The 23,486-nt window shown below is 39.2% G+C and overlaps 3 protein-coding genes across 19 annotated transcripts; all 3 read right to left on the bottom strand.

Moving 5' to 3' along the window:
• Positions 1-6,024: 6,024 nt before the first annotated feature.
• On the bottom strand, positions 6,025-8,609 carry LOC133710449 (ethylene-responsive transcription factor ERF113). Its single transcript, XM_062136516.1, has 2 exons — positions 8,104-8,609; positions 6,025-6,948 (listed from the first exon to the last, which is right to left on the bottom strand). Exons 1-2 carry the CDS (start codon positions 8,222-8,224, stop codon positions 6,353-6,355), a joined length of 717 nt encoding a protein of 238 aa, XP_061992500.1. The 5' UTR covers positions 8,225-8,609; the 3' UTR covers positions 6,025-6,352.
• Positions 8,610-12,228: 3,619 nt separating this feature from the next.
• Positions 12,229-16,462, bottom strand: LOC133711041 (uncharacterized). The gene is made up of 5 exons (XM_062137209.1): positions 16,345-16,462; positions 15,524-15,992; positions 14,076-14,192; positions 13,547-13,941; positions 12,229-13,015 (listed from the first exon to the last, which is right to left on the bottom strand). Exons 2-5 carry the CDS (start codon positions 15,983-15,985, stop codon positions 12,643-12,645), a joined length of 1,347 nt encoding a protein of 448 aa, XP_061993193.1. The 5' UTR covers positions 15,986-15,992; positions 16,345-16,462; the 3' UTR covers positions 12,229-12,642.
• Positions 16,463-19,683: 3,221 nt separating this feature from the next.
• On the bottom strand, positions 19,684-23,111 carry LOC133709707 (uncharacterized). 17 transcript variants are annotated; one of them, XR_009846355.1, is made up of 6 exons: positions 22,531-23,108; positions 21,941-21,970; positions 21,704-21,778; positions 20,801-21,615; positions 20,483-20,636; positions 19,684-19,972 (listed from the first exon to the last, which is right to left on the bottom strand). XR_009846355.1 is itself a non-coding variant. In XM_062135539.1 (4 exons), the coding sequence occupies exons 1-4, from the start codon at positions 21,986-21,988 to the stop codon at positions 19,874-19,876; spliced, it is 273 nt and encodes a 90-aa protein (XP_061991523.1). In that variant the 5' UTR covers positions 21,989-23,111; the 3' UTR covers positions 19,684-19,873. The 17 variants fall into 17 exon arrangements, 3 of the variants coding, with proteins under 3 accessions (XP_061991523.1, XP_061991524.1, XP_061991522.1); XR_009846351.1 differs by having other exon boundaries at positions 21,941-23,109; XR_009846358.1 differs by lacking the exon at positions 21,941-21,970 and having other exon boundaries at positions 20,801-20,851; positions 22,531-23,109.
• Positions 23,112-23,486: the final 375 nt, after the last annotated feature.

Raw genomic sequence — 23,486 nt, 5'->3', positions numbered from 1 at the left:
ATTATTTTATATATCGAATACATCACACCATATGTTGCTATATGATATAATTGTTGAGGTCGTTATTGCCCGCCTTTTGCATACCTTTGCTAACAAGTAGTGATGTTGGGCATGCTCCTTCGACAATTTCACATTAGGCATGCCAGTTTTTTTCCCTAAAATTGACATTTTCATGTGTTAACGTTAGTGATCCGTGGGATCTCTAGTTAGCTTTAGAGAGAGAGAGAGAGAGAGTGACACAAGCGAAGTATAGTGGTTCACCTCCCGCCTTAGCGGGAGACTACGTCCACTTGAATGTTGTACTAGTGTGTGTCGAGCCTTGCGGCCTAACAAGATTACAAAGTGTGTTGTAATGGGATGTTGGATGTTGAATTGGTGTTTAAGTGGGAGGAGGCATTCCTTTTATAGGTGAAGAAAGTCATCTCCTTTACATGGTTTTCGATGTGGGACAAGCAAACAACTATTCTAGTATAGAAATGCCTAGTTGTGGAGGCAACTTGGCAAGGCCGGAAAGGTGGCTTCCCGGCGGCGGATTTGCGACTTCCGGATACCGTAGCGTAGCTTGAACATAGGGCTACAAGATGCAAGTAGCGGTTGGGCCTCACCATGGCTTGTGGGTGTCCCAAAGAGGGTGTTAATTATGCTTGGTGATGTAGCAAATAGCCTTGGTAGTGTAGGTATGAACAAGTCCCCGAAGTCCCCGAGTAAGAGTAGCTTCTTGGTTGGGGAGTTCAAATCATGAAGTCATCAAGCATAAGTAACATCCGAGAGGCGCACGGCCCCTACAAGTCCCCGAGCTCCGCAAGCAAGAAGGGACTCGCCATCCTGCATCAAAAAAGACAAAAAAGTTCGTATATGTAGTTACATCGGCGGTGCACTAATGTATGAAGTGCATGAGATAATGGGGCGTCGCCCTGCCGCACGGCGGTAGGACGTAGACTATAGACTCGTGGAGCCCGGAGGCTAGACCATATGTAGGAAAACGTGAAAAAGTGTGGTGCCCGGAGGCTAGACCACATGTATGAAGCATTGTGAGCCGAGAGCGTAACTAAAGCATGTTGGATAAGCGGAGCGAGTTAGGTGTTCGAGCGAGTTGGGTGTAGGCGCTGTATGAGCGTGCGGGGCGTAGCCCAAGTGAGTCGCGGCCATGCTTTGATACCCAAGCGAGTCGTAATCGTTTCGCAAGCGTTTATCCGAGCATGTTTAATTGAGCTATAAGTGTCACAAGGTTCACAATGAATGTCACATGAAAGTGAATTTAAGCATGTATGTGTGTAGCATGTACTTGTAGGAAAGTTGCTAACTAATAACATGTTGCAGGCATGCTTAAGGGTTATAGAGACATGTATAGTCATGGCATCAGCGGTAGCTCAAATTGCAAGAGCGCAAGAGATAAGAGAAAGGCACTTATCTGGCAGATGCGGTGTTTCGATGTCGAAGTTGGGCGGAACTTCGAAGTTGGGCGGAGGCCTGCAGTGGGCGGAGGCCTGGGGTAGGCAGAGCTGTGCCTTGCCGTTGAAGTTGGCCGGCGGTGTCTCAGAGCTCAGCGAGGCTACAGTTGGCGGTGCTGAGGTGACGGCCGGTGCTGGTGCTAGCGGTAGCGTTCCAGAAGAGGCTGGTGGCGGTTGTGATCCCTCTGGCGGAGGACTCGCCGGCGGAAGGATTGGCTGGCGGAAGCTTTGTCTGGCGGAGCGGAGGTTTGGCCAGCGTTGAAGCTCGGCGGAGCGGAGCACCTGCGGAGAGGATGATCGAAGATGGAATGGTGGTGGCCATGGTGAACAGATGATCTCCATGGGTGCCCAGACCAGGTGGGGGATGCTCAGCGGAGATGGAGTTCGGCGGTGAACAGTCCAGCGGAGGAGAAGTTCGGCGGTGAACAGTCCAGCGTTGGCTCCTGGAGGGGCAGCGGAGGCTCGTGTCGGCCTTTTGCTGGCGGGGGTTGGCCAGCGGAGCGGAGCCTTGGCTAACGGAGGATGCTCGGCGGAGCGGAGCTCGATTTGGTCGGCGGAGCCTGTCAGCGGTGCTCTGTCCATGACCGGCGGAGGCAAGCTAGCGAAGACAGTCTGGCGGAGCGGAGCTCGGCGCTCGGCGGAGTTGGCTAGCGGGGTCTGGATGAGTTTCCGCTGGAGATTGGCGGTGCTGCCACCTGGCGGTGTCTCAATCCGCTGGCGATGGTGGTGAAGTTGCAGGCGCTTGATGGGAGAGAGGAAGCTTGTTTGGCGGTGCCTGCTGGGCGGACTGCCCTTGTGCTTGCCGCTAAGGAGTTTAGCGGGGGAAGCTCAATGGTAAGCTTAGCGGGGCCACCGATGAAGCTTGGCGGATGATTGCTAGTGGTTTATTGCTTGGCTGGTGAAGTTCAGCGGAAGTGGCTGCCAGCGGTGCATCCCGGCGGTGAAGCTCGAAGTTCGGCAGTGAACTTCCAGCGGTGTCGCTCGGTGGTGATGAGGCTGGCCGCTGGTGGAGCGAAGCGTGGTCAGCGGAGATTGCTTTGACTTGGAGTTCGGCGGAGGCTTGGAGTTCGGCGGAGCTGGGGTGCAGCAGACCTGGAACTCGGCGGAGGACTCCGAAGAGGAGCTACGGAGCGGCGGTGATGTTGATCAGATCTGTGCAGCGGAGCAGATCGTCATCTTCATACCCTGTTGGCTGTTGACTCTTGAGTTGGGCGTTGACCCGCCATGGTCAGCGGAGATCAAAAGTTGATCAAGCCATGATGGGCGTTGACCAAGCATGATGGGCGTTGACCAAGCCCTAATTTGATGTTTACCGAAGTTCATGGTACGTGACGAAGCCTTTGTGTGTCGGCTTCCCACAGACGGCGCCAATGTTAACGTTAGTGATCCGTGGGATCTCTAGTTAGCTTTAGAGAGAGAGAGAGAGAGTGACACAAGCGAAGTATAGTGGTTCACCTCCCGCCTTAGCGGGAGACTACGTCCACTTGAATGTTGTACTAGTGTGTGTCGAGCCTTGCGGCCTAACAAGATTACAAAGTGTGTTGTAATGGGATGTTGGATGTTGAATTGGTGTTTAAGTGGGAGGAGGCATTCCTTTTATAGGTGAAGGAAGCCATCTCCTTTACATGGTTTTCGGTGTGGGACAAGCAAACAACTATTTTAGTATAGAAATGCCTAGTTGCGGAGGCAACTTGGCAAGGCCGGAAAGGTGGCTTCCCGGCGGCGGATTTGCGACTTCCGGATACCGTAGCGTAGCTTGAACATAGGGCTACAAGATGCAAGTAGCGGTTGGGCCTCACCATGGCTTGTGGGTGTCCCAAAGAGGGTGTTAATTATGCTTGGTGATGTAGCAAATAGCCTTGGTAGTGTAGGTATGAACATCATGTTTGGGCCAACTTGAAACTTTGAAAACTGTGTGGTTTGGGCCAACTTTTTTTGGGTGAACTTTATGAAAATTCTAGAATTGGATTAACTTGTTTTTGTCTTAACTCAATTCCCACCTTAATTGGGCCATAAATAAATGAAGAAAGCTGCTTGAATCGGCACAAGCATTATAAATTATTTTATATATCGAATACATCACACCATATGTCGCTATATGATATAATTGTTGAGGTCGTTATTGCCCGCCTTTTGCATACCTTTGCTAACAAGTAGTGATGTTGGGCATGCTCCTTCGACGATTTCACATTAGGCATGCCAGTTGAGATTTTAGGTATGGCCGAAAGACGCAAGTAAGTATCTCAAATCGTGCATTCACGTCCCTAAGGTATTCGTATTACCCTTGCATACTCGAAGGTGTCGCTGAGTTTGTTTGCTTTTGGAATTGGGTGTCTTGGTGCCTCGCCACCAATTCATGTGTGAAAAGTGTAGTTTGGGGAATTTGTAACCTAACGGCTTGAAATTGGGTATCATCATCATAAGTTCAGAACGTCTAGTCATTCAATTTGCAACTCCAAAACAAACACAATCACAAGAACATAAACAAGCATCCGACATACATTTTATATACTAATTACAGACCGATTCTCATGTGCTTACATAAAACTTAGACAGCTGCCTCATTTTACTCAAAGCATAACAAAAAAGATGAACACTTCAAGTGCTTCTTGCTTTTGTACTGAACACGATCTAGGGTTTTCATTTCTCAAAACATAATGGTGTAAGAAGAAAGATAAGCATAGTAGCCGCAAAACTTGACATAAGTGAACCGAAAGCGTGGAGAGAAAAACCAGTCCCCCTTCTTGTCTGGGTCCCACTCCGATCCCCTCCGGCCTACATGTGTCGTTTTCAGATCTTGCCCTAATCCCATGCTCCTGCCCCTTTCCCTCGATAGCCGCGGCGCCCACGTCAGCACCCACGCCCTTCATAATAAGCGCGAGGATTAAGGAAGCTTCTCCCTGTCGTTTTTTGATTCTGGGCTTTTGGACGGTTTTGCGGCTGGGCCCGCTCCAGCCTAACCTTTTCCTGGGGGGGGATGCAAGTTGGGTAAAGGCCCACTGGGTGCTTTAGCACGCGCATCGTTTAGCGGTTTCAGCCATGAGTTGGGTAATTTTGTCCTTGAATCTGTACTAATCGTCTATGACAAGAAAGAGTAAAGATCTTAGGGTTTTAGCGGTGTACGTCAATGCCACATATCTAGTTTAAACATCACTAATACTTGGATAAATGGATGATGGTTTCATAACTAATTCTGTGAGAACTCGATCTTTTCCAAATGATATGAAAACGTTAAATGCTGTGTAAAAGGTTCTTGAATTCAGTCATTAATTTTTGATTTGGTAAGAAATTTAAACACTATCCGTACATTTCGGTTTATATTCTTGATCTTACTTGATTAGACATATTAAATATCTATCTAAGGCAAGTGGGAGAATAAAGGGTTAAATTGTACGATATGACACATTTTATAGGTAGTGGGACTGTGGGAGCCAAAGTTCAAAAGCATAATCAACATGTTTTTTTTTTTACATAGCTTGTTATAAATTTGACTGTTACAAATTGCATCACTTTACGTGCATCTAGGGTAATTAAGGTTTTTTGGGTTTGCTCCGACTTTTGCAAATTGAAACGTGGATGAAGTCGATACCGGCGATTGAGAAGTGATGATGATGGGTCATGATGATGGGAAACCCATGGTTCGTGCATTTAAAAAAAAAAAGAGTCGGCATGCAGTAAAAGTGTATCGGAAAGCTGTACTATTATTTCACTTTAAAGTTATTTCTAATGATTTTTTTTTTTTGGTGAGAAATTGATGTGAATAAGTAGCATGGTGATGGTGATTGTTGTAGACTAGCCGACTTAAAATAGAGCGTTTGTGGGTTGAGAAGTGTGTGAAAGGAATAGAGTGGGGATGGAATACTTTCTGAGTAATGTGATGTTGATCTCCTGCATACTTAGATTCGTTTCTTATAACAAGGATGTCTCTTTTGATTGGAGTCGAATATATATGAGGTTGATTGAAGACGTGATGATGGTGTACTTTTTCTCATAATATGGATATAAGCGAATGCTTGTGTACCGAATTATGCATATGCTGAAACATGAAGATCACTAATAGTGGATTCGAGTGTTTTCTGTACTCTGATCGAGATGAGCTTCATGCTAATATGAAAACTAGTTTTCTCTCTACTATATATATACTGACCGTCCGTTAATACAAAATATGTAGAGCCTACCCTCCATGCACACTATGCTCAATATGTAATATTCTTTTATGCACTTAATGAATCGCGATTCTCGTAATTCAACTAAAATATGTGAAATCTATTATAAAACCGCAGATACAATTTTTATGACGATGCATTTCATTTTGAGTTTGTTTTATATGTTCAAGAACAGTGTGACTACTTGCTTGTTTTTTCTTTTAACAAAATTTGGATGTGATGCTTAATTGCCAAAAGAAACAAAAAATTTGGAACGTGAAAGTGTAGAACTATTCTATTTTCTTTTCCTCATATTTGGATGAAAATCTATTTACAAACACTACTTTATTTCGTAATGCAAACATGCACCTTCCCCAACTGCAGGTCTTATATGGGATTTTGCGTCCAAGTACCCTTATGCATCAAAATATAATGATAATCAACGGAACTAGAGCATACTCACATATATATATGGCTGAGATGGACTACATAGACTAGTGCTTCTTTAAATGCATGGCTGCAACAATACATACGTAAAAGTTCTGGCAAACTTACCAACCGAGTCTACTAGTATATAGTAATGGGAAAGAAACAGCTTGAAGATCAAACTACTAGATAGAACTTGAAAAATATATAAGAATAACATATAACAAAACAAATAAATGCTCTCAATAATATATATATATATATATATATATATATAGATCGAAAAGAACCTCAAAATTAAATAGCAATACTTATGCAGCACTACTACCACTAGCTCCGATTGCGCCTATTCCAGTTCTTGTTATCATACTGATCTTCCTGACCATGATCGTCTTGCTGTCCTTGTTGTTGATGAGACGGATAATATGTTGATGGTGGAAACTGTGGAGTAGAAAACTGTGGATGATTATCTTGATTGAATGGATTGGAAGTGTACTGATAATTCGAGCTGAAATCAGCATCATTGCTTTGAAGCAGCTGCGCATATTGATATAGATCAGGAAAACTACTACTTTCCTGCTGCTGCTGGGATGCTGCAACCAAGGGAGCATCATGATGAGGAACGGTTGCAGCTGGTCGGCCAAGATTTCGTTCAGTGGAGACACTGCGGCCGCTACTTGTTGTGCCGGATGAACCCTGCATAATGAAGCTTGAGTTGCCTTGAACTCGCTCAGGAAAGTTGAGCTTGGCTTTTGTGCCTTTGAACTTGAGAGCTGCATTATCATATGCAATGGCTGCATCCTCAGCTGTCTCGAAAGTTCCCAGCCAAACTCGAGCTGCTTTCTTAGGGTCTCGGATTTCGGCTGCCCATTTGCCCCAAGGCCTTTGCCTCACTCCTCTATAATGTCTTTTTCTCACAGTACTCTCTTCACAAACACACAAGTTCATAGCTTAGTATTATATATGTCAAAGTCGGACAAAACAAGTCATAAGGGAGCTAGCCGGCCAGAAGAAGAAGAAGAAGAAGAGTGTCAGTTGCAAGTGTGCCCTATACACTAATATTATTATATGTCAAAGTGTTATAAAGAGCTGGCTTTAACTATATAATCTTACTATATATATACATATGTTTTTCTTTACAAATTAACCTTCACTCTCAATTTCATATAGTTGAGTACCTATTGATTTTGGAATGTAAGATGACAGACTGAAAGTGATCATAACAATCTCATTCGTATATTATTCTGAAATGTAGGTAAACCCTCTTTTAGATAAACAATTTGAGCTTAATTAGTTTACCAAATCTTCCACAAAACTTAGCTACCTGAGTGCCAACACAAAACTATTACGTACAAAAGCATTTAAAGGTTAGATGCATGTCATTTTCAAGATTAGATAATGCTGAGGCAAGATGGACTAGACTTGGGAAAAACCAAAAGGATGAGACCCCACGGATTGGATTGTAATTAAACTAATTAGTGAGGACAAACACACAAGATCCTTGTAGTGAAATGAGAAGAACACGAAAGAATTAATGTCCCAAGAAGAAACAAGAACCAATTTTAGCTAGTTGGGCGAGGTATATAGAAAGAAGGTTCTTCACGGAAAGTAGCTTTGCTAGGATACATTGAACTTCATTGTCTACATTATTAAAGGACCCTATATGATTTCTCCTAGAGTTCTAGTCAAATCTGCGTCTGGGTATTTAAGTCATACACACTCACACAGCTGGTACAGGCTTGAAAAATTTGATAGGGCTAAGGAAGGTAAGAGCAATCTAGCTAGCTAGTGATGACCAAGTTATATATATTATATATCTTTGTCCAAAAAGGAATTTGAAGATGGACAAGTGTAAGATCATGGCCACTTTGACAATGCAAATGCAGTGTGAAAAAAAACAAAGGGATCAAAATCAGAAACTAAATTGTGAAGCACACCTTACACAAAAATCCAATAGCACATGTCAGTATCATATGAACTAAATTAAGGAAAAAATAAAAGAAAAAGGGAATCAAAAGGAAAAAGAAGTAAATCAAAGATACTAGAAGCTTGGTTGGTATATCTAGCTATGATCTATGTACCTTGATCTTGAACCGGTTGAGACCGGTCCGGTTCATCTTTCACTGAAGGGTTTGATTGCACCTTGTTATCTTCTTCGGGGTTTCCGATAACTTGAGTGAGAGCAGAAACCATGGCTGACATGTCGGCTTCTGTCCACGAAGATTCGTAGCTAGAAGGAGAGAACTCATCGTGCCTCTCTTTCTCCTCCGACGTTTCCGAAGGAAGTGGCCGCTTTCCATGCCTCCGGTGATGATCCACCTTTTCGAGCTCGAGGTACTACTTGGCAAAGATGGTATATAAAGATGGTCTAGATTTGTAATATCCTGCTTGGTGTGAAGAAGATTAGGACATATATCAAGATTTCAAGACCAAGGATCTATCAGATCCGAGAGTATATAAGTGTTGTGGGGAGAGGTGGTAATGAAAAGAAAAGCAGAAGTAGGAGAGAGAGAGAGAGAGAGAGAGAGAGAGAGAGAGAGATCGAGATCGAGTACAAAATAGGGTTAAGAAAGGAAGGCTTTCATTGGTCTGATTTTTGAGTTTATCTTCTTTTGGTTTGGTAAATATATATGAGAAGGAAATGAGAGTTGTGTTCATCCCCTGAAATTTAAAAAAGGAAAAGTTTTTGACCCCTTTCTTATCCTTTAGTGAACATAATTTTGGTGTAACCGTTATTTTGAGAATAGCGTCATCTTTGATTTATTCGATAACATTTATATTTATCCTCTGATCTATGTAATTTTAACGCTATTATTTGTTTAGACTAACATTTAGTTCGATTCTTTGATATCATTTATGTTCATTGTACGATGTATATAACTCTGGTGCTATCGTTTTTTTGAAAACGATAATTGCCCGATTGTTTGATAATAATTATATTTTTTAAAATATAATTTTCTTTCAATATTGTACATAATAATTTCAAAAATAATTGAAGACCAAACCATGTTCAAAGAAAGTGTTCTATTATCTAACCTTCTTTAATCCAACCTAGCTTTATACAACAATATATGTTTATCTCTCTCTTTTTTTCCCCTTTTAATTCAGACTTCATAAAATAGGGTTTTCAAATCGAAGCTTTTTGCAAATTGACTTGATTGTAACTTATGGTTCAATTTACAGATCTGATATCTTATGGAGTTGTACCAAAATTGGACTGCACTTGCCCACTTTTAATCAACCTATGGAATCGATTTGGGTAGTAGCTAGTATTCCATTTCTGATTATACACCAAACTGACCCAGTTCGATATGTATACGACTAATATAAAATTGGCCTTTGAAACAGTTAGGAAGCTAATATCAATACTTAATAGGGATTTTCAACCAAATTGATCGTCACGCCGTACGTGTCGCTGTTTTAGGGTTTCACGTTTCTGTAAGGAGGAGGATCTCCCTATAGTTATATACCCTCACATGGCTACTGTCCACTACTACTTATATTGATTTATATATGTTGGACTTGGACCTTTCTTCACCGTCGAAATGGAAATACCTATATTATGCTGTGATTTTGGTTTATTATGTAGGTCAAGATCATGAACAAGTGCTTTTTAGTTTTTATTACACGAGGGAGCTTTCAAGTGAATGTTTTGACTCCATCAACGTAAGTTAGTACGTGTATATAAACAAGTTCATAATTTTTTTTTTTTTTTTTTTTTTTTTTGAGAATGATATAAACAAGTTCATAATTAGAATTAATAATCGTTAAAGCAGACTACCTCTATGTACTAGCACACTAATTTTATGTAGTGCGCAGTGATAAACTAGTTTTATTTGGTTTCAAACTAGTCTACAATTATACAAAACAAGTCGATTGCTTTAAGGAGCTTATATACGATTAATGTGCCGATACGAATGCATTGTATATTCCATGAAGAAATATATATATATATAAGGCATCCTTCGCAGGAAGCTGCGGACAATTATTAGTTATACAGGGGGAAGATTTTCTGCACATGCAGATGCAGTTGCAAATACAGACAATTGTTTCACATGTATTCTCATCTTTAAAGCCAGAAAAAGCCCTTCTTCCATGCTTTTATCTAGCTTTAAAGTACTTGAATATATAAGTTCATGTACATGCATATGCATGCGAATTCAGCTGTCCAAATCACAATGATACTGATATATCATTTTCCCGAGAGTCTGAGATCCTCCTCCTCAACCAGAAGAAGCACGAGAGATGGAGAAGGAGATCAATGGCCGGAGTAGTAGTAGTAGTACTAGCTAGGCAGGAAGGTGAACCGTGTCTGCAGGGAACAGACATGCATGCATGTTCACTTTTAATTAGAAATCGAATATATATTTGGATGTCTTTTTCATCGATCCTCATGTGATCCTTGTCATTTCTTCACGCGTACACATGCTATTTCTAGCTTCTAGTTTTTCTACACTTAAATCCGTATATATATATATTCTTCCTCTAAAGTCCAAGCAAACCAGTAAATCCAAATATAATATATCAAGCATGGAAATCCACGCGCATGGGCTTAGTATATAGACATAAAAGTTGTGAATTTTAAAGGTACTTTCTTTTAGTGCGAAATGAAATAATATGTATAACTAGCGTTCTCTTAACCTATTTGAAGAAATTCGTCGAAACATTCTCATTTTAACTTCTTTTGAGAACCGGGTATTCGCATCTTACTGGATTTGTTACCCTATAGGGCCAACTCCACAGTTGTATAAGTTCATCATAAGGCGGCTGCGTATGACCTCCGATTTCTTAAGACCTTCGAAGTCTATAAATTTCTTTTTGACATATTTATTGTCTATATATGTCAAACGCAAGAAAGAAAACTCTGTAAGAGCAAGTCCAACAACTTCTCTATAATTTATGTATTATAGGGAAGCAAAATTTAAAGTTTTAGCCTTTTTTCTTATTCTCCAACTCCAACAAATTCCCTATTTTACAACAATCTCTAAAATCTCCATATTCTTTCTTAAAATTTTAGAATTTGCTGTAAATATAGTGAATTTAGTTTTCTTTTTCCTCACTTTCCCTAAAATATGGTTAGTAATTATAAGAAATCTGTTAGAGCAAAATAAGCTTATTTTTCCCTAAAGTAAAGAAAAATAAAAATATGGGGAATCTGTTGAAGTTGCTAAATATATATTGAAAGTCAATGATATCATAAATAGTTTTAATTTGTCTTAAACTCCAGAAATCTCATATATATCAGACTCTGGATGAGAGAGAAAAAACTTGGTAGGATCCGTGTGCTGAGTCTTAATCATATGATTATTGACCATTACTAGCTTGGTCACGTAATGGATACATTCCATTCTTCTTCTTGACCTCTTCTTCGATTCTTGATGGAAATTGTCTCCATGTCCAATCATACACATGTATGCATGAGGCTAGGGGTGTGCCTCCACCATGTAATCAAATCAAAGGCCCGGAAGGACTTGACAAACCGGTAAACCAACTTGCTGCACTTGCATTATTATTATTATTATTGATAATGCAGTCAAACTGGTTCAGTTGAATTTGTGGCTAGCTTACCAATGGAGGTCAGTTGGTAAAACGTCTGACCCAGAAACCGGCCTTGGTGGGAGCTGTCGCTGACTTAGTAGGCCACTACAAACGTCACCGTTCAGAGGGACGAGACGACCAAAATTACTTGCATATAATTATATACTTGGTACTTGGTCATGAGTCATGACTTCCCCAAACAAGAAAGCAGGCATCAAATATATTCAAATCAGAATTGGGCACAGTCCATTTTGAAGACTTGATTGTTTAGGAGCTAGACGACCACAAAATGAATGAGATTTGGTAATCCCAGTCGAGCTAGGTAGGTCACGGGTGGATGCAAAATGTTAAGACAATATTGTCAAGCAGGTCGAGGTCGAGGTCGAGGTCGAGGTCCAAGGGGACCAACCTAAACCAAGGAAGGAGGGACCAGATAGCCATAGATGATGGTTTAGATGCATCATCGTGACATTAGAGAGGTAATGATTACTTCAAATGGGTTCTATAATACCATTTACCGAAGCTGTAAAATTGAATTTGAAATGCTAAACCCATGTTCTTTTGCGTGCTATGAGCCCAGGATTCACAAAGTTCTGGATCCATGAAATGGTCATTCCACTGTTTTTGTCAAAAGAAATAAACCAATTAAGCAGCAAGATTCAAGAAAATATGATATCAGATTATGAGGAAATCTGTACTAAAAAACACAATTTGCCCCAATTCTCAAATAAACAGCGAAAGAATATATGAATCCATGCTAATCATACAAGGAGTGATCAACTTATGTATATACAAAGTTTCCCAAGTGCACTAGTCTGCAGTCATTCTAGCAAGGTGCTAGCCAAGGCAGATTCTTCTAACTGAATCAGTTGCTTCAAGCACTGGATTGCGCCTCTAAACATTTATCAAAGGAATGGGACACCAGCTCCCCTAATATAAAAGAACAAAATGACAGACTGCTGGCAGGAAAAAAAAAATATGGTGTATGATGATCTTACAGTGAGTTCGAACCGGAACTTGGCAACAGAACAATGGCAACGACAGCAGCATGACTTGAATGAAGTTGCACATCCAAGTCTCATTCAGTAGTAGCGGGCAGCTCCAGTGGAAGACAAGTGAGAACAGATTGGCAAACTTGCCTCATTAGAGCTTCCATGCAATGGTCTCTGAAGAGGATCACGATCCACCGGGTTCTGATCCTGATGGATCGTTGCTTGATAATATGGTTGGTAAGTTGATGGTAACTCATAAGATGATGCCGAAGAATGTGACTGCAACCTAAACTGTGAGGCTGGATGAGTTGGCAAGTGTCGACTATAGGTTTCAGCAATATAATCGGAATGGGAAACAATATCTCTTTCTCTCTCCTTCAGCAACTGTGACAAGCGATACACACTTCCATATGAAACATCTTGATCCCTAGGAACCATCTCCTGTGGAAGTGTGACCCCATGCCTGTGAAGAAGCCCAGTGCACACGTTTATAAATCAAAGAGGTGGTCTAACCTTGCAAGGATCAGATCCTAATAAAAACAAAACTTCGAACTCAATTACCACAAGACAGAGCAGACAACCCCAACCTCACTTCAACCATCCATTAGAAAAAAAAAAAAAAACAAAAATTGGTCCATATTCAAGGCCAAGCACTTGATAGGTTTAGAGTTTAGACCACTATCTAAAACTAACTGTAGACTTTAGAAGCCAAAACCAAGAGATGCATGAAGTCAAATTTAGCATAACCCTCTGAATCAAAAGAATAGTAGATTTGACTCTAATACACAAGTAATAGCCATCACAGCTCATGACAGAGTGAACCTGAAAAAGAGAGGACAAAGACAGAAGGTAATTGTTGGTTGCATAGTTCTCCATTTTAATATAGATCTTGGTAGTAGTATAGCAGATAAAAGAAACTGCCACATTACAGAAGACCACATAATAGAGGCTCAAAGGGTACTAAATTGTACAAAGTTGTGGCAGAGGAAAATACCTTCTATATGCATCATGAGAGGACAAGAAAGGTTTTTCAGGCACGTATGGCTCATGGGCCGCTGCTAGATAATACGAATCTGGCTGATGCTGAACAACATCTCGAGGCTCTATGGGAGGCTGAACACGTGCCACACATCTTTCTGCTTCATATTTTGTAAAATGTGGATATGGAACAACCTGTATGGATTGCGTATTAAGAAGTGGCAATGCATGAGCACGTTGTACACTAGATAAATATAAGCCCTCTTGAAGAGACGGCCTTGCTGTTGGATGAAATCCTTCTTCCCTAATAGGAGATGGATATGAGCCTGTTCTTGCCACATCTCGGTGATGGGCAGCAGAAGTAGGCATTGATGCAGTGATTGGGCGGAACAATGAGATCAGAGCACGCACCTACATCAAAATTTGCAAAGCAAAATCTGTAAGAAACGATTCTTTACAAAAAGGTAAAACTACTATTTAGTGATAAGAAACTAATTGAAAATCTTTCCAGTAACAAGCAAAAAGAATATAAATGACATTTTCACCTGTTTGTTATTCAGCTCTTGTTTAAACTTACCACCACCCTGGTAATTGTCTCTTATGGCTGTTTTAAAAGAACTTTCGTGAAGCGGTAAACAATCCTTGGAAATCTTAAACCTGACCTAAATAAAAGAAAACAATTGACATAAAGAAAAAACAATGATCAGAAATGAAGCAAACCACAGACAGAAAGTTACATGTTTTTCTATTAAGTAGACAGGAATTCAGAAAAATTTTCAACTAGGGGTCTTGCAAATCTTGAATTTAACATCTGGGGCCCTGAAAATAAAAAGGGGGATTCAGATAAAAAGACGAGGAATGGGCAATATCTTCATTTTCCACATTAAAGTGATAATTTGATGGCATTGTGTTCCAAACTTGGTCCTGTTTCGCTGGATCTGCCCATCAAAGCCTCTTAGTTGTAAGTCACCAAGAATGTGTCTTTTGCGGCTTCAAATAACCTTCTACTAAACTAACTTTCACACCAAGACTCTTATTGTCTTGCCAACCGCCTCTTGCCCTTGCTGTACGCTTACATATAACTATGACAATCAAACCCTACTAAACCCTTCTGGTGTGCTAGTCACTAAGATTGTGCCTTTTCTGCATCAAACCACCTTCTACTTAACTATCATCTTTTACACCAGAACTTCTATAGTCTTGCCATCCCTGACACTAGCTCTTGCTATAAACTACACTATCATATAACTATCACCCGTCAAGCTAATCATGTCCCATGATCCCATCAGTAGTATGATGCACTTACACACACAATCATGTGCAAATAAGTAATAAGGGGCTAATTTAAATGAGAGCATCTAAGCCCTTCAATCATATATGGTAAGGAAAACACAGATACACTGTTGGGTTGGACTTCTTTTTCTAAAGACAGGTCCATGCAGTCCACATATAATCCAAAACATAAGATGCTAGTAGATCTAATAAAGACTATACACACAGGTGTATGTGGTATATATGCATGTATATACTATATAGTTATATACACATCAATGTGTGTATATAGGTAATATGAATGGGTGTGTAGTGTCAAACAGTCTTGATGTATAAAGGACCTAAGTTAGGAACTAGAATGACAGTCATTAAATCACCTATGAACACCTGAGATTCATATATGAATTAAGAACTGAGATACTAATCCTTAACTTCAGCCCAAAAAAAAAAAACAAGTCTTTATTAACCCTCAACCTGGGGAATGTTCTGCTAGATTGACAATCTGTATGTGTAGTCTAGATTGAAACGACAATCCCTTATGCCCGATAACTTTGAAAGTGAACATTACCTGACATATATACCACTATAATTATTGAATACTATAATAAAAGAAGGAAGAAAAGTGAAATAAATCCTGCATGAAGAAGCAAGTAGTTTATTTGTGTATGCACTTGTTACTTTCAAGGAATTTACATTTTAAATACGTATAGGACAATGTTACCTGTGCAGGAAATTTTCCCTTGAACGCAATTGGCTCCAAATCTAATGCTCCATCCGAAGTTGCGCTGTATGTGCCATAAAGGAGCTTCAAGTCAAAGTCATATAAAAATAGATGTGTACCCTGTTTGATTGTCTTCACAACTTCTACTTTTGCCATTGGTAGCCCAAAAACGCGATACTGATAACATTCGGGTTTAGTCTTTCCATTACACATAAAGATAAAACCAGAATGTGATTGCCCACTACCCTTCCCTCTAGTAGCTTGATTAGCATGACTAGAAGAAGTTGCTTTATTGGAAGCAGAATTGGCACTACTACTAAGCCCAGCTGCAGTCTCAGGCAAGGAAGATTCGGTTATCTTCTTAGATTTCTTCTTTTCCTTTGTAAAACTCTTCCTAATCCTACCGTCATGATCTCTAGTTAGGCCTCTTTTGCTTAGACGCTTGCCTCGTCTTTTTCCCATGGATAGGCTGTTATATATAGCAAAAACAATGCATTATTCCTCTGTAATATGTACTGCTGTTCTATATCTACATCAAAATTCTCAACTTTTCACTCCAAATTTTCAAAGAACAACAATTTACTACTGCCCACAACTCTTTTTGGGGGCATCCAACATTAACTAAAACAAACGATTCTAATCGGAAAACAAGACCCTATATCCATTCCCTTGTGTAAAGCGTAATTATAAACAACTTGGCAAACCCAGAGCAGCGTCTTGAATTGATCCAATAACAACAGCAATGCATGCAATTAACAACTAAAAGTGGTTATTGGGAAAGATATGAATGAGATGATAGGAGTGATTTGATGGAGGAATACCCGGAAATCGAGGTGGAATAGTGGTGGAGGTTGAAGACGACGACACTGCGGACTGAAGCGGTTGCCGTGAAAAGATTGACAAGAAGAAAACACACACTGCTAATTTTTACTATACGGATTCTCTTTAAGCATTTATCCACACATGCACATATTATTATTATTTTTCAGAAAAAAAAAAAAATAGTTGATTATTGCAGAGAAAAGAAAATGGGAGAGAGAAAAGTGGGATTGTGGGTATTTTTTTAATTTTTTTTAATACAAATACATTTTGTAAATGTCTCAATTATCCTTGTGATTTAATTCATTCTCAAAGTTTATTAATCTTGTAGGGTCAATTCTGTCAAAATTTTAGATTTTGACTAACAAAGCCTCTTCTCTTAATATAGTATAGATAAGTTATTAGAAATTTTTTTTTTTAAAAGGAAAAATTGGTGTGATTTTATGACAATATATTGGTTTTTTTTTTGAGACAATGATAAAAGAGTTCATTTTAAAGTGTCTTATGATAATTCAGATAGCACAAATGTGCTGATGATACTTTAGGTCACTCCTTATCAATCTAACACTAAAAATAACAACAATTACGAAAACTGCCACTGGCAGCTCGCAGTCTCCCTCCCTCCCTCCCTCCCGTTACTGGAGCTCATCTAACCCTTGTCCATTCGAACACTCGACCCCTACCAAAATCTCTCTCTCTCGAATTCTCTGCATCTGGATTATCTGTTCGTTCGTGAAGCTCAGAAATCGATGGCTTCTTCGTCCTTGAGACCTTCGTCGACGACAACGACAGCGGCCGCGGCGAACAATGGCGGAGTTGGAAGTTCCGAGAGGCAACAACTCCATCCTGCTCGGTAAACGACTTCGTCTGTTCGATCCAAGCTGGCATCTTCCTCGACTTCATGGTTGAAAGAGGAGGCGGCGCCGAATCCAGTAATTTCTTATTTCTGATTTTCTGCTATTTCTACTCTGTTGGATTAATATTAGGGCTCTAGTTAGGGGTTTACTATAGTGCTCTTCATTTAATTTCTGGGTCTACTCAGATTGTTGTCATTGGCCTTCAAGAGTGTTTTTAGAGTTTCTGGTTTATTTGTTTCTCACAATCTAAGCTCTTCTGTATTGATTTGGGTAAACCATTCTCACTTTGACAACTATTTCCATCTTGTTCTTGCATCACTTATCAGAAACTAAATTTTGTTAATTAGCCAAACCAAAAAAGTAAAAAGTAAACACACATGTATCATACAACAAATACATTAAATAAGGGACCAACCATATCAAAACTTCAGTTTTCTGTCATTTAGAGATGAAGGTATTGCAGAATTTTTGTGGGGGAAACTATGCTTTGATACCAATATGTTGTGACAAAACTCCTCTATATATCTTTTCCTTCCCGATTCATATCTTGTTTTCTGTTTTGGTGAAATTTTGGTTAATGATTTTGGTGATTTTGTGGTGAGCAATCTCATAATATTCGATGCACTGAGTCGTTTATGCGAGATAATGTGGTTGGGGAGCTAGGGTAATTGGGGCCGAATGACGAAACGAAGCAGAAAATGATGGACATACTGAAGAGATTTCATTCTGAAGAAGAAGCTGATGGAATGGATGAGGATGTGGACGGTAATTTCTTTGTTTATTTTATGAGTGCTGTGATTTATTTGTACTGTAAATTTTAGGTTCATATTGTGAGATATAAGATAACACATTTGCTTCTTAGGAATAGAGAAATTTTCGACTGAGAGTTTGATACATCTTTGGTTTAGGAATTAGATGTGAACTATGGTACAGATAAGGGTCTGTTGGGTTAAGGTTGAGTGAAGGATTAGATTTCTTTGGATGATTGATGAACTTGGTGTTACTGAATCATTGATAAGCCCAAGGCTGCCATTAGATGAAGTTCCCAAGTAGTATGATTAGTATCATTGGGAAATTGCGCTATGGAATGTGAAACTTGTTGTAGTTGGTCTATAGATGATTGAAGCCTAATCACGGCTGCTCGCTACTTTTTCAGTCCATATTTAACTTATGGTCTTTGAATATAATTTAGAAAATTGAATTCTTGACCAAAGATCTTGTCTTATTTTTCAGTTGATTCTGCACTGTTTGAAGAGACTATTCAAAAAGGCTGGCTGGTAAGATTGTGCTTGTCTTGCATGCATTCTGGTCGAATTGGTATCGAGCATACCAACTATTGATCTCCCTCCCTACTTGCCTCCAAGAAAGAAGTTGCGGCTTCAACAAAATCAAGACTATTCTCTTATTGGCCAACTGCCAATGTCGTCTGTTTATACCTCTCAGTTTTTTTTTGTTTTTTGGTTGCCTTGCTAGCACCCAATAGCCTGTATACTTATATATCTATATAAGTAGATGGTTAGCTTGGAGATTCATTTAAATCTATATGTATGCTCTTTGGACTTTGGCCAACCTCGTACAACATGAGTTTTCATTTACCTTAATTTCTTTTTGAAAGCATCTATCCTGATTGGCAAGCTTTGCATGTAGTTAAAATGAAGATTTTCTTTTGTTATTTTTGGACTTTTGAATGTGATTGGCCAGTGAAGTCATTTAACCTCAAGTCACTGTCAATCCCTGGACAAGTGACATGGTCAGTTACTTAGTTAGTGACATGTGATTAACAGTGACTTGGTTATTAACTTGTGATTTAGCTACTGACAGTTACTTGGTTAGTAACATGATTAGTTACTTAGTTAGTGACATGTGATTAATAGTGACTTGGCTACTGACAGTTACTTGGTTAGTGACATGGTCAATTACTTAGTTAGTGACATGTGATTAACAGTGACTTGGCTATTAACTTGTGACTTGGCTACTGACAGTTACTTGGTTAGTGACATGATCAGTTACTTAGTTAGTGACATGGTCAGTTACTTAGTTAGTGACATGTGATTAACAGTGACTTGGCTATTAACTTGTGACTTGGCTACTGACAGTTACTTGGTTAGTGACATGATCAGTTACTTAGTTAGTGACATGTGATTAATAGTGACTTGGCTACTGACAGTTACTTGGTTAGTGACATGGTCAGTTACTTAGTTAGTGACATGTGATTAACAGTGACTTGACTATTAACTTGTGACTTGGCTATTGACAGTTACTTGGTTAGACAGTTACTTAGTTAGTGACATGTGATTAACAGTGACTTGGCTATTAACTTGTGACTTGGCTACTGACAGTTACTTGGTTAGTGACATGGTCAGTTACTTAGTTAGTGACAATCAACAGTGACTTGGCTACTGACAGTTACCTGGTTAGTGACATGGTCAGTGACATGTAATGTTTAACAGTGTAATTGGTCTTTTTTTACAGCTATGAAGTAAATGAATGCAAGTTTCTATCAATTTATTCAAGCATAAACTGGTCTAGATTATAGTGATGGACAAATTGGATACACCACTCCTGATACAAATATATACATGATGAGATAAAATAAAAAAATCTACTGATTTTAGCCTATAACTAGACAAGAGACCTATCCTTTTCCCGTAACCAATTTTTGCTATGGCTTTGTTCAAATACAAATGCATGCACAGGTGTGATATTTAATCTCATGCATTTTCCGAAGAGCTTGTGGCAAATTCAAGACAATCTGCATATGCTGGAGTAGGAGCTAAAAACACAAAATCAGAATTGTATTAGAAAAAGCAGATGCATATAAAGCGTATACATGAACAGCACAGTAAAAAAGTGCATGAAAAATGTTTTGGCCTCATCAAACAAACTCTTTGATCTAGATATCTTTGCTTATAACTATGCAAGGAAAGTTACAGCTAGTGAAACCAACACACTGCAAAACCGATGTCCTAAGTGCCACTCCAGTAGCTTCTAAATTAACATCCAGAAATCAGAGCTGCTTCAAATTCAGACTGATTGAGATTTCGTACATTTTAACTACCACTACTACTCTCAACATTGTATCCAAGTACATTTTCAACATTTCTGGGCCAAGAACCTGCCACAATGAGTCGATCAAGGTCCAAAGTGGGTAACAAGGCTTATCGAAGATTTTAAGTGATACCAATATAAGCAATATAAGCACAGTAGAAGAAACGGTGGTGAAAGCTATGAAGACAAAAGTTATAAGACAGGTATATAAAAAGCATCTGGGATTTTATCTTACTTTCAACTAAGCAGATAATCTGATTCATGTTCGAAGTGGACTACAATATAAAGAAAAGAAGCTGCACTCCTGCCCAAATTTTTGCTCATAGTACTCTCTTATCAACTCTTTCTTTAGGGGCATTAGGATTAAGCTGATATGCATGCCCTCTAATCTACAAACATAAGGAAATAGAAATGAGCAACATCATCCACAATAATAAGAGTTTGAAAATTGAGCACACGAAACTAGTAATAAGCTGTTAAATTTCCATCATCAAATTCGTACATTTTCTCAATCTTAATAGCATTTAGATAAGCATCCATAGACAAAACACACCTGCTTGTTATTTCTGGCCAAGATTTTGCAGCTACCCTTGTTTTCCTTATCCTGGAAAATGCCATTCATCCTCGATCGGGTTCATGAATTAATGAAGATGATATGATGAGGACCAGTTTTTAAGAACACAATCATCATCAAACTATTTTTGGTTGAATTAAAACTTTATTAAAGAGCTGCAAGCAGCAAGAACCAAACCAACAAGCCACGCAGAAAAGCCAACATCATCAACATGTAACTATGACGTTATCAGTAGTCTATATATAAAACTAAAAGAAAAGAAGAGCTTAATTGGTGTATATGTTTTCTATGATAGATTGTTACTGTACCAATTTCCAAAATGCAAACCATGTCTGACCATGGCTACTAACTTAAAAACCCAAACAACAAAAAAAGGAACAATGATTCCCCAAGGCTTAGTACCATCTTAAAGCCCACTTTTCAGAACAAGTTATGTCACCCATGTATAGATTTATGGTGTTCAATTAGGAAACTTCATATCATTGATAATTCATAACTGATAAAACTATTTAATCCTACATAATTGGCTTGACTAGTAGTGTTTTCACAAATTGGTACTGGGCTGCTACTGACACTGCTTTTGCATGTGATTTCTTATATAATGCAAGATCTTGCAGCAAATCTCATGTCCTCAACTAGTTGCAGGAAACAAAATTATACATGATTAATAACATTAGATTGGCAACCTTGACTGAAATACAGAAAATACCAGAACCAAATTAATATAAATAGGTCGTTATCAAAAGCATTTGTAAACAAATTTCCCTTGTTGTATTCAGTCCAACAGCTATGGCCTGTGAAAAGAAAGTGATCAGATATATAGACAGGGGACTGGCGAAGGGGAAAATAAAAGAAAAGAAGATAACACTTATGGAGTAACACCTCTGGTTGTGCATGATCATCTATAAATTTGTTCACCATTTGTTTGAAAAGTGGTTCAACAACATTAGGACAAACCTGCTCATAAGCAAATGCTCAAATTAAATTGAGTCGACTGTCAAACTAGTAATTTGAATAATGCTTCATTTCCAATAGAAGTGGGACTTCAGTTAATGGAGGGACAGGAAAAAAAATGAACTTCTACTGAGGTCCAATCAAATATAGGAGTAGCTAACTGACCATATCATGATTCATGACAGGCCCGGACTGCTGCAGCGAGTAATTCATGCAGTGACAACATTTTGATTATCAAGAGAAAAAGACATTCATTGAATAGGTCAGATAACATACTGTAATGTAGTTGATAAAATAAGGATAGAAATTCAACAGAACAAGCGATGAAGCCCAATAGTTCGAGCAACTACTTTCAACATTATCATCTTGACCTTTAGTAAAACAAATGAGAAATGCACTATCCGGTGTCAATTTTACAACAAACAACATAACTGTATAGAAAGAAAAGAAACACAGAATTGTTATATAACAAAGTGGTTTGTAATTGAATCTCTTCTTTCCAGGTACTGTTGAAATATGATGGTGTTCCAATAATGTTGAGCAATAACTTTCTCTACAAATCAAGCATGTCAAAGTACCTTTTGAATTCTACAAATGTAAAACATCAATAGTTAAATCCCAAAACCCTAGCAACTAAATCAGCACAAACCAGCTCCAATCAAATCAGCCGCAATCACATTCAGAGAGAGAGAGAGAGAGCGATGAACATCAGCAAACACAGTGCAATAGATAGCCATAACAACAGAGAGATGAACCTGCAATTAGCCGCAATGGAGGCAAGGCCATCGGTACTGAATCCCTCACAGGACGAAAGCACAAGGAGCTTGAAATTCTTGAAAGGCTTGGCAATCAGCTCCAAGCTCCCGTCAGAGATCATGATTAAAACCGGAACGGTTGTTGGCTTCGATCATGTACATCGCAGCAACAGAACTCCCCCTGCGGCACGAATCCACGTGGGCAGAGCGGGTCGGGTTGCCGATCTCCTCGATGAAGCCACTGCCGCAGTCTAGACACACCATCAGTGAGTCGCCGGAGCTGGTGAAAACCATAACGAAACCAAAAACAAAAAAGCCACAGGAGGTCATTGGACCAAGCACAATCGGAAGCTGGCGCCGACAACGGTGGTTAATCAATTTGGCTGGAGGAGACGTAGTCGTCGATGAACATAAGCTGCAGCACCTTCGATCTGAACCAATTGAAATCTGAATCAAATCGGAGAGAGAAACTCCGATCAAAATCGAATCAAGCTTTTAGGTTTTGGAATTTCTGATAAAAGAGAGAGAAAATTTGAGCTTTGGGATTTTGAATATAAAGTTATAAACGTGGATTGCTTTCAGGGCCAGAATCGGAATCAAAAAATTGAAAAACTGACATTTTTTAACATCATCTTATTATTCATAAGGACTAAATTAATATTACTAACAATTCATTATGGACCTTTTTATCAAGTGGAAAACTAAGTGACTTTTTTATCATTTCACACTCTAATGTGACATTTTCCATCATTTCCCTTTTTTTTTTCTTCTTCTTTTATTGGTGTATTGGATAGAGCTGTGGTTCAACTTATGGCTTATATAAAAATAATTATAGATGAGAGAAAAACATTCGTTGAATCATAAGTAACGAGAAGCATTGAAGCTTATGTATCATTTGAAGTCATGTCAAAGACGTCGAAACCTAAGAATTTGAGTCACTAAAACTTAAGTTTCAA

This window comes from Rosa rugosa, chromosome 5 (genome assembly GCF_958449725.1).
Source record: "Rosa rugosa chromosome 5, drRosRugo1.1, whole genome shotgun sequence".
Taxonomy (NCBI): domain Eukaryota; kingdom Viridiplantae; phylum Streptophyta; class Magnoliopsida; order Rosales; family Rosaceae; genus Rosa; species Rosa rugosa.
This window is presented reverse-complemented; position numbering and strand designations above follow the sequence as displayed.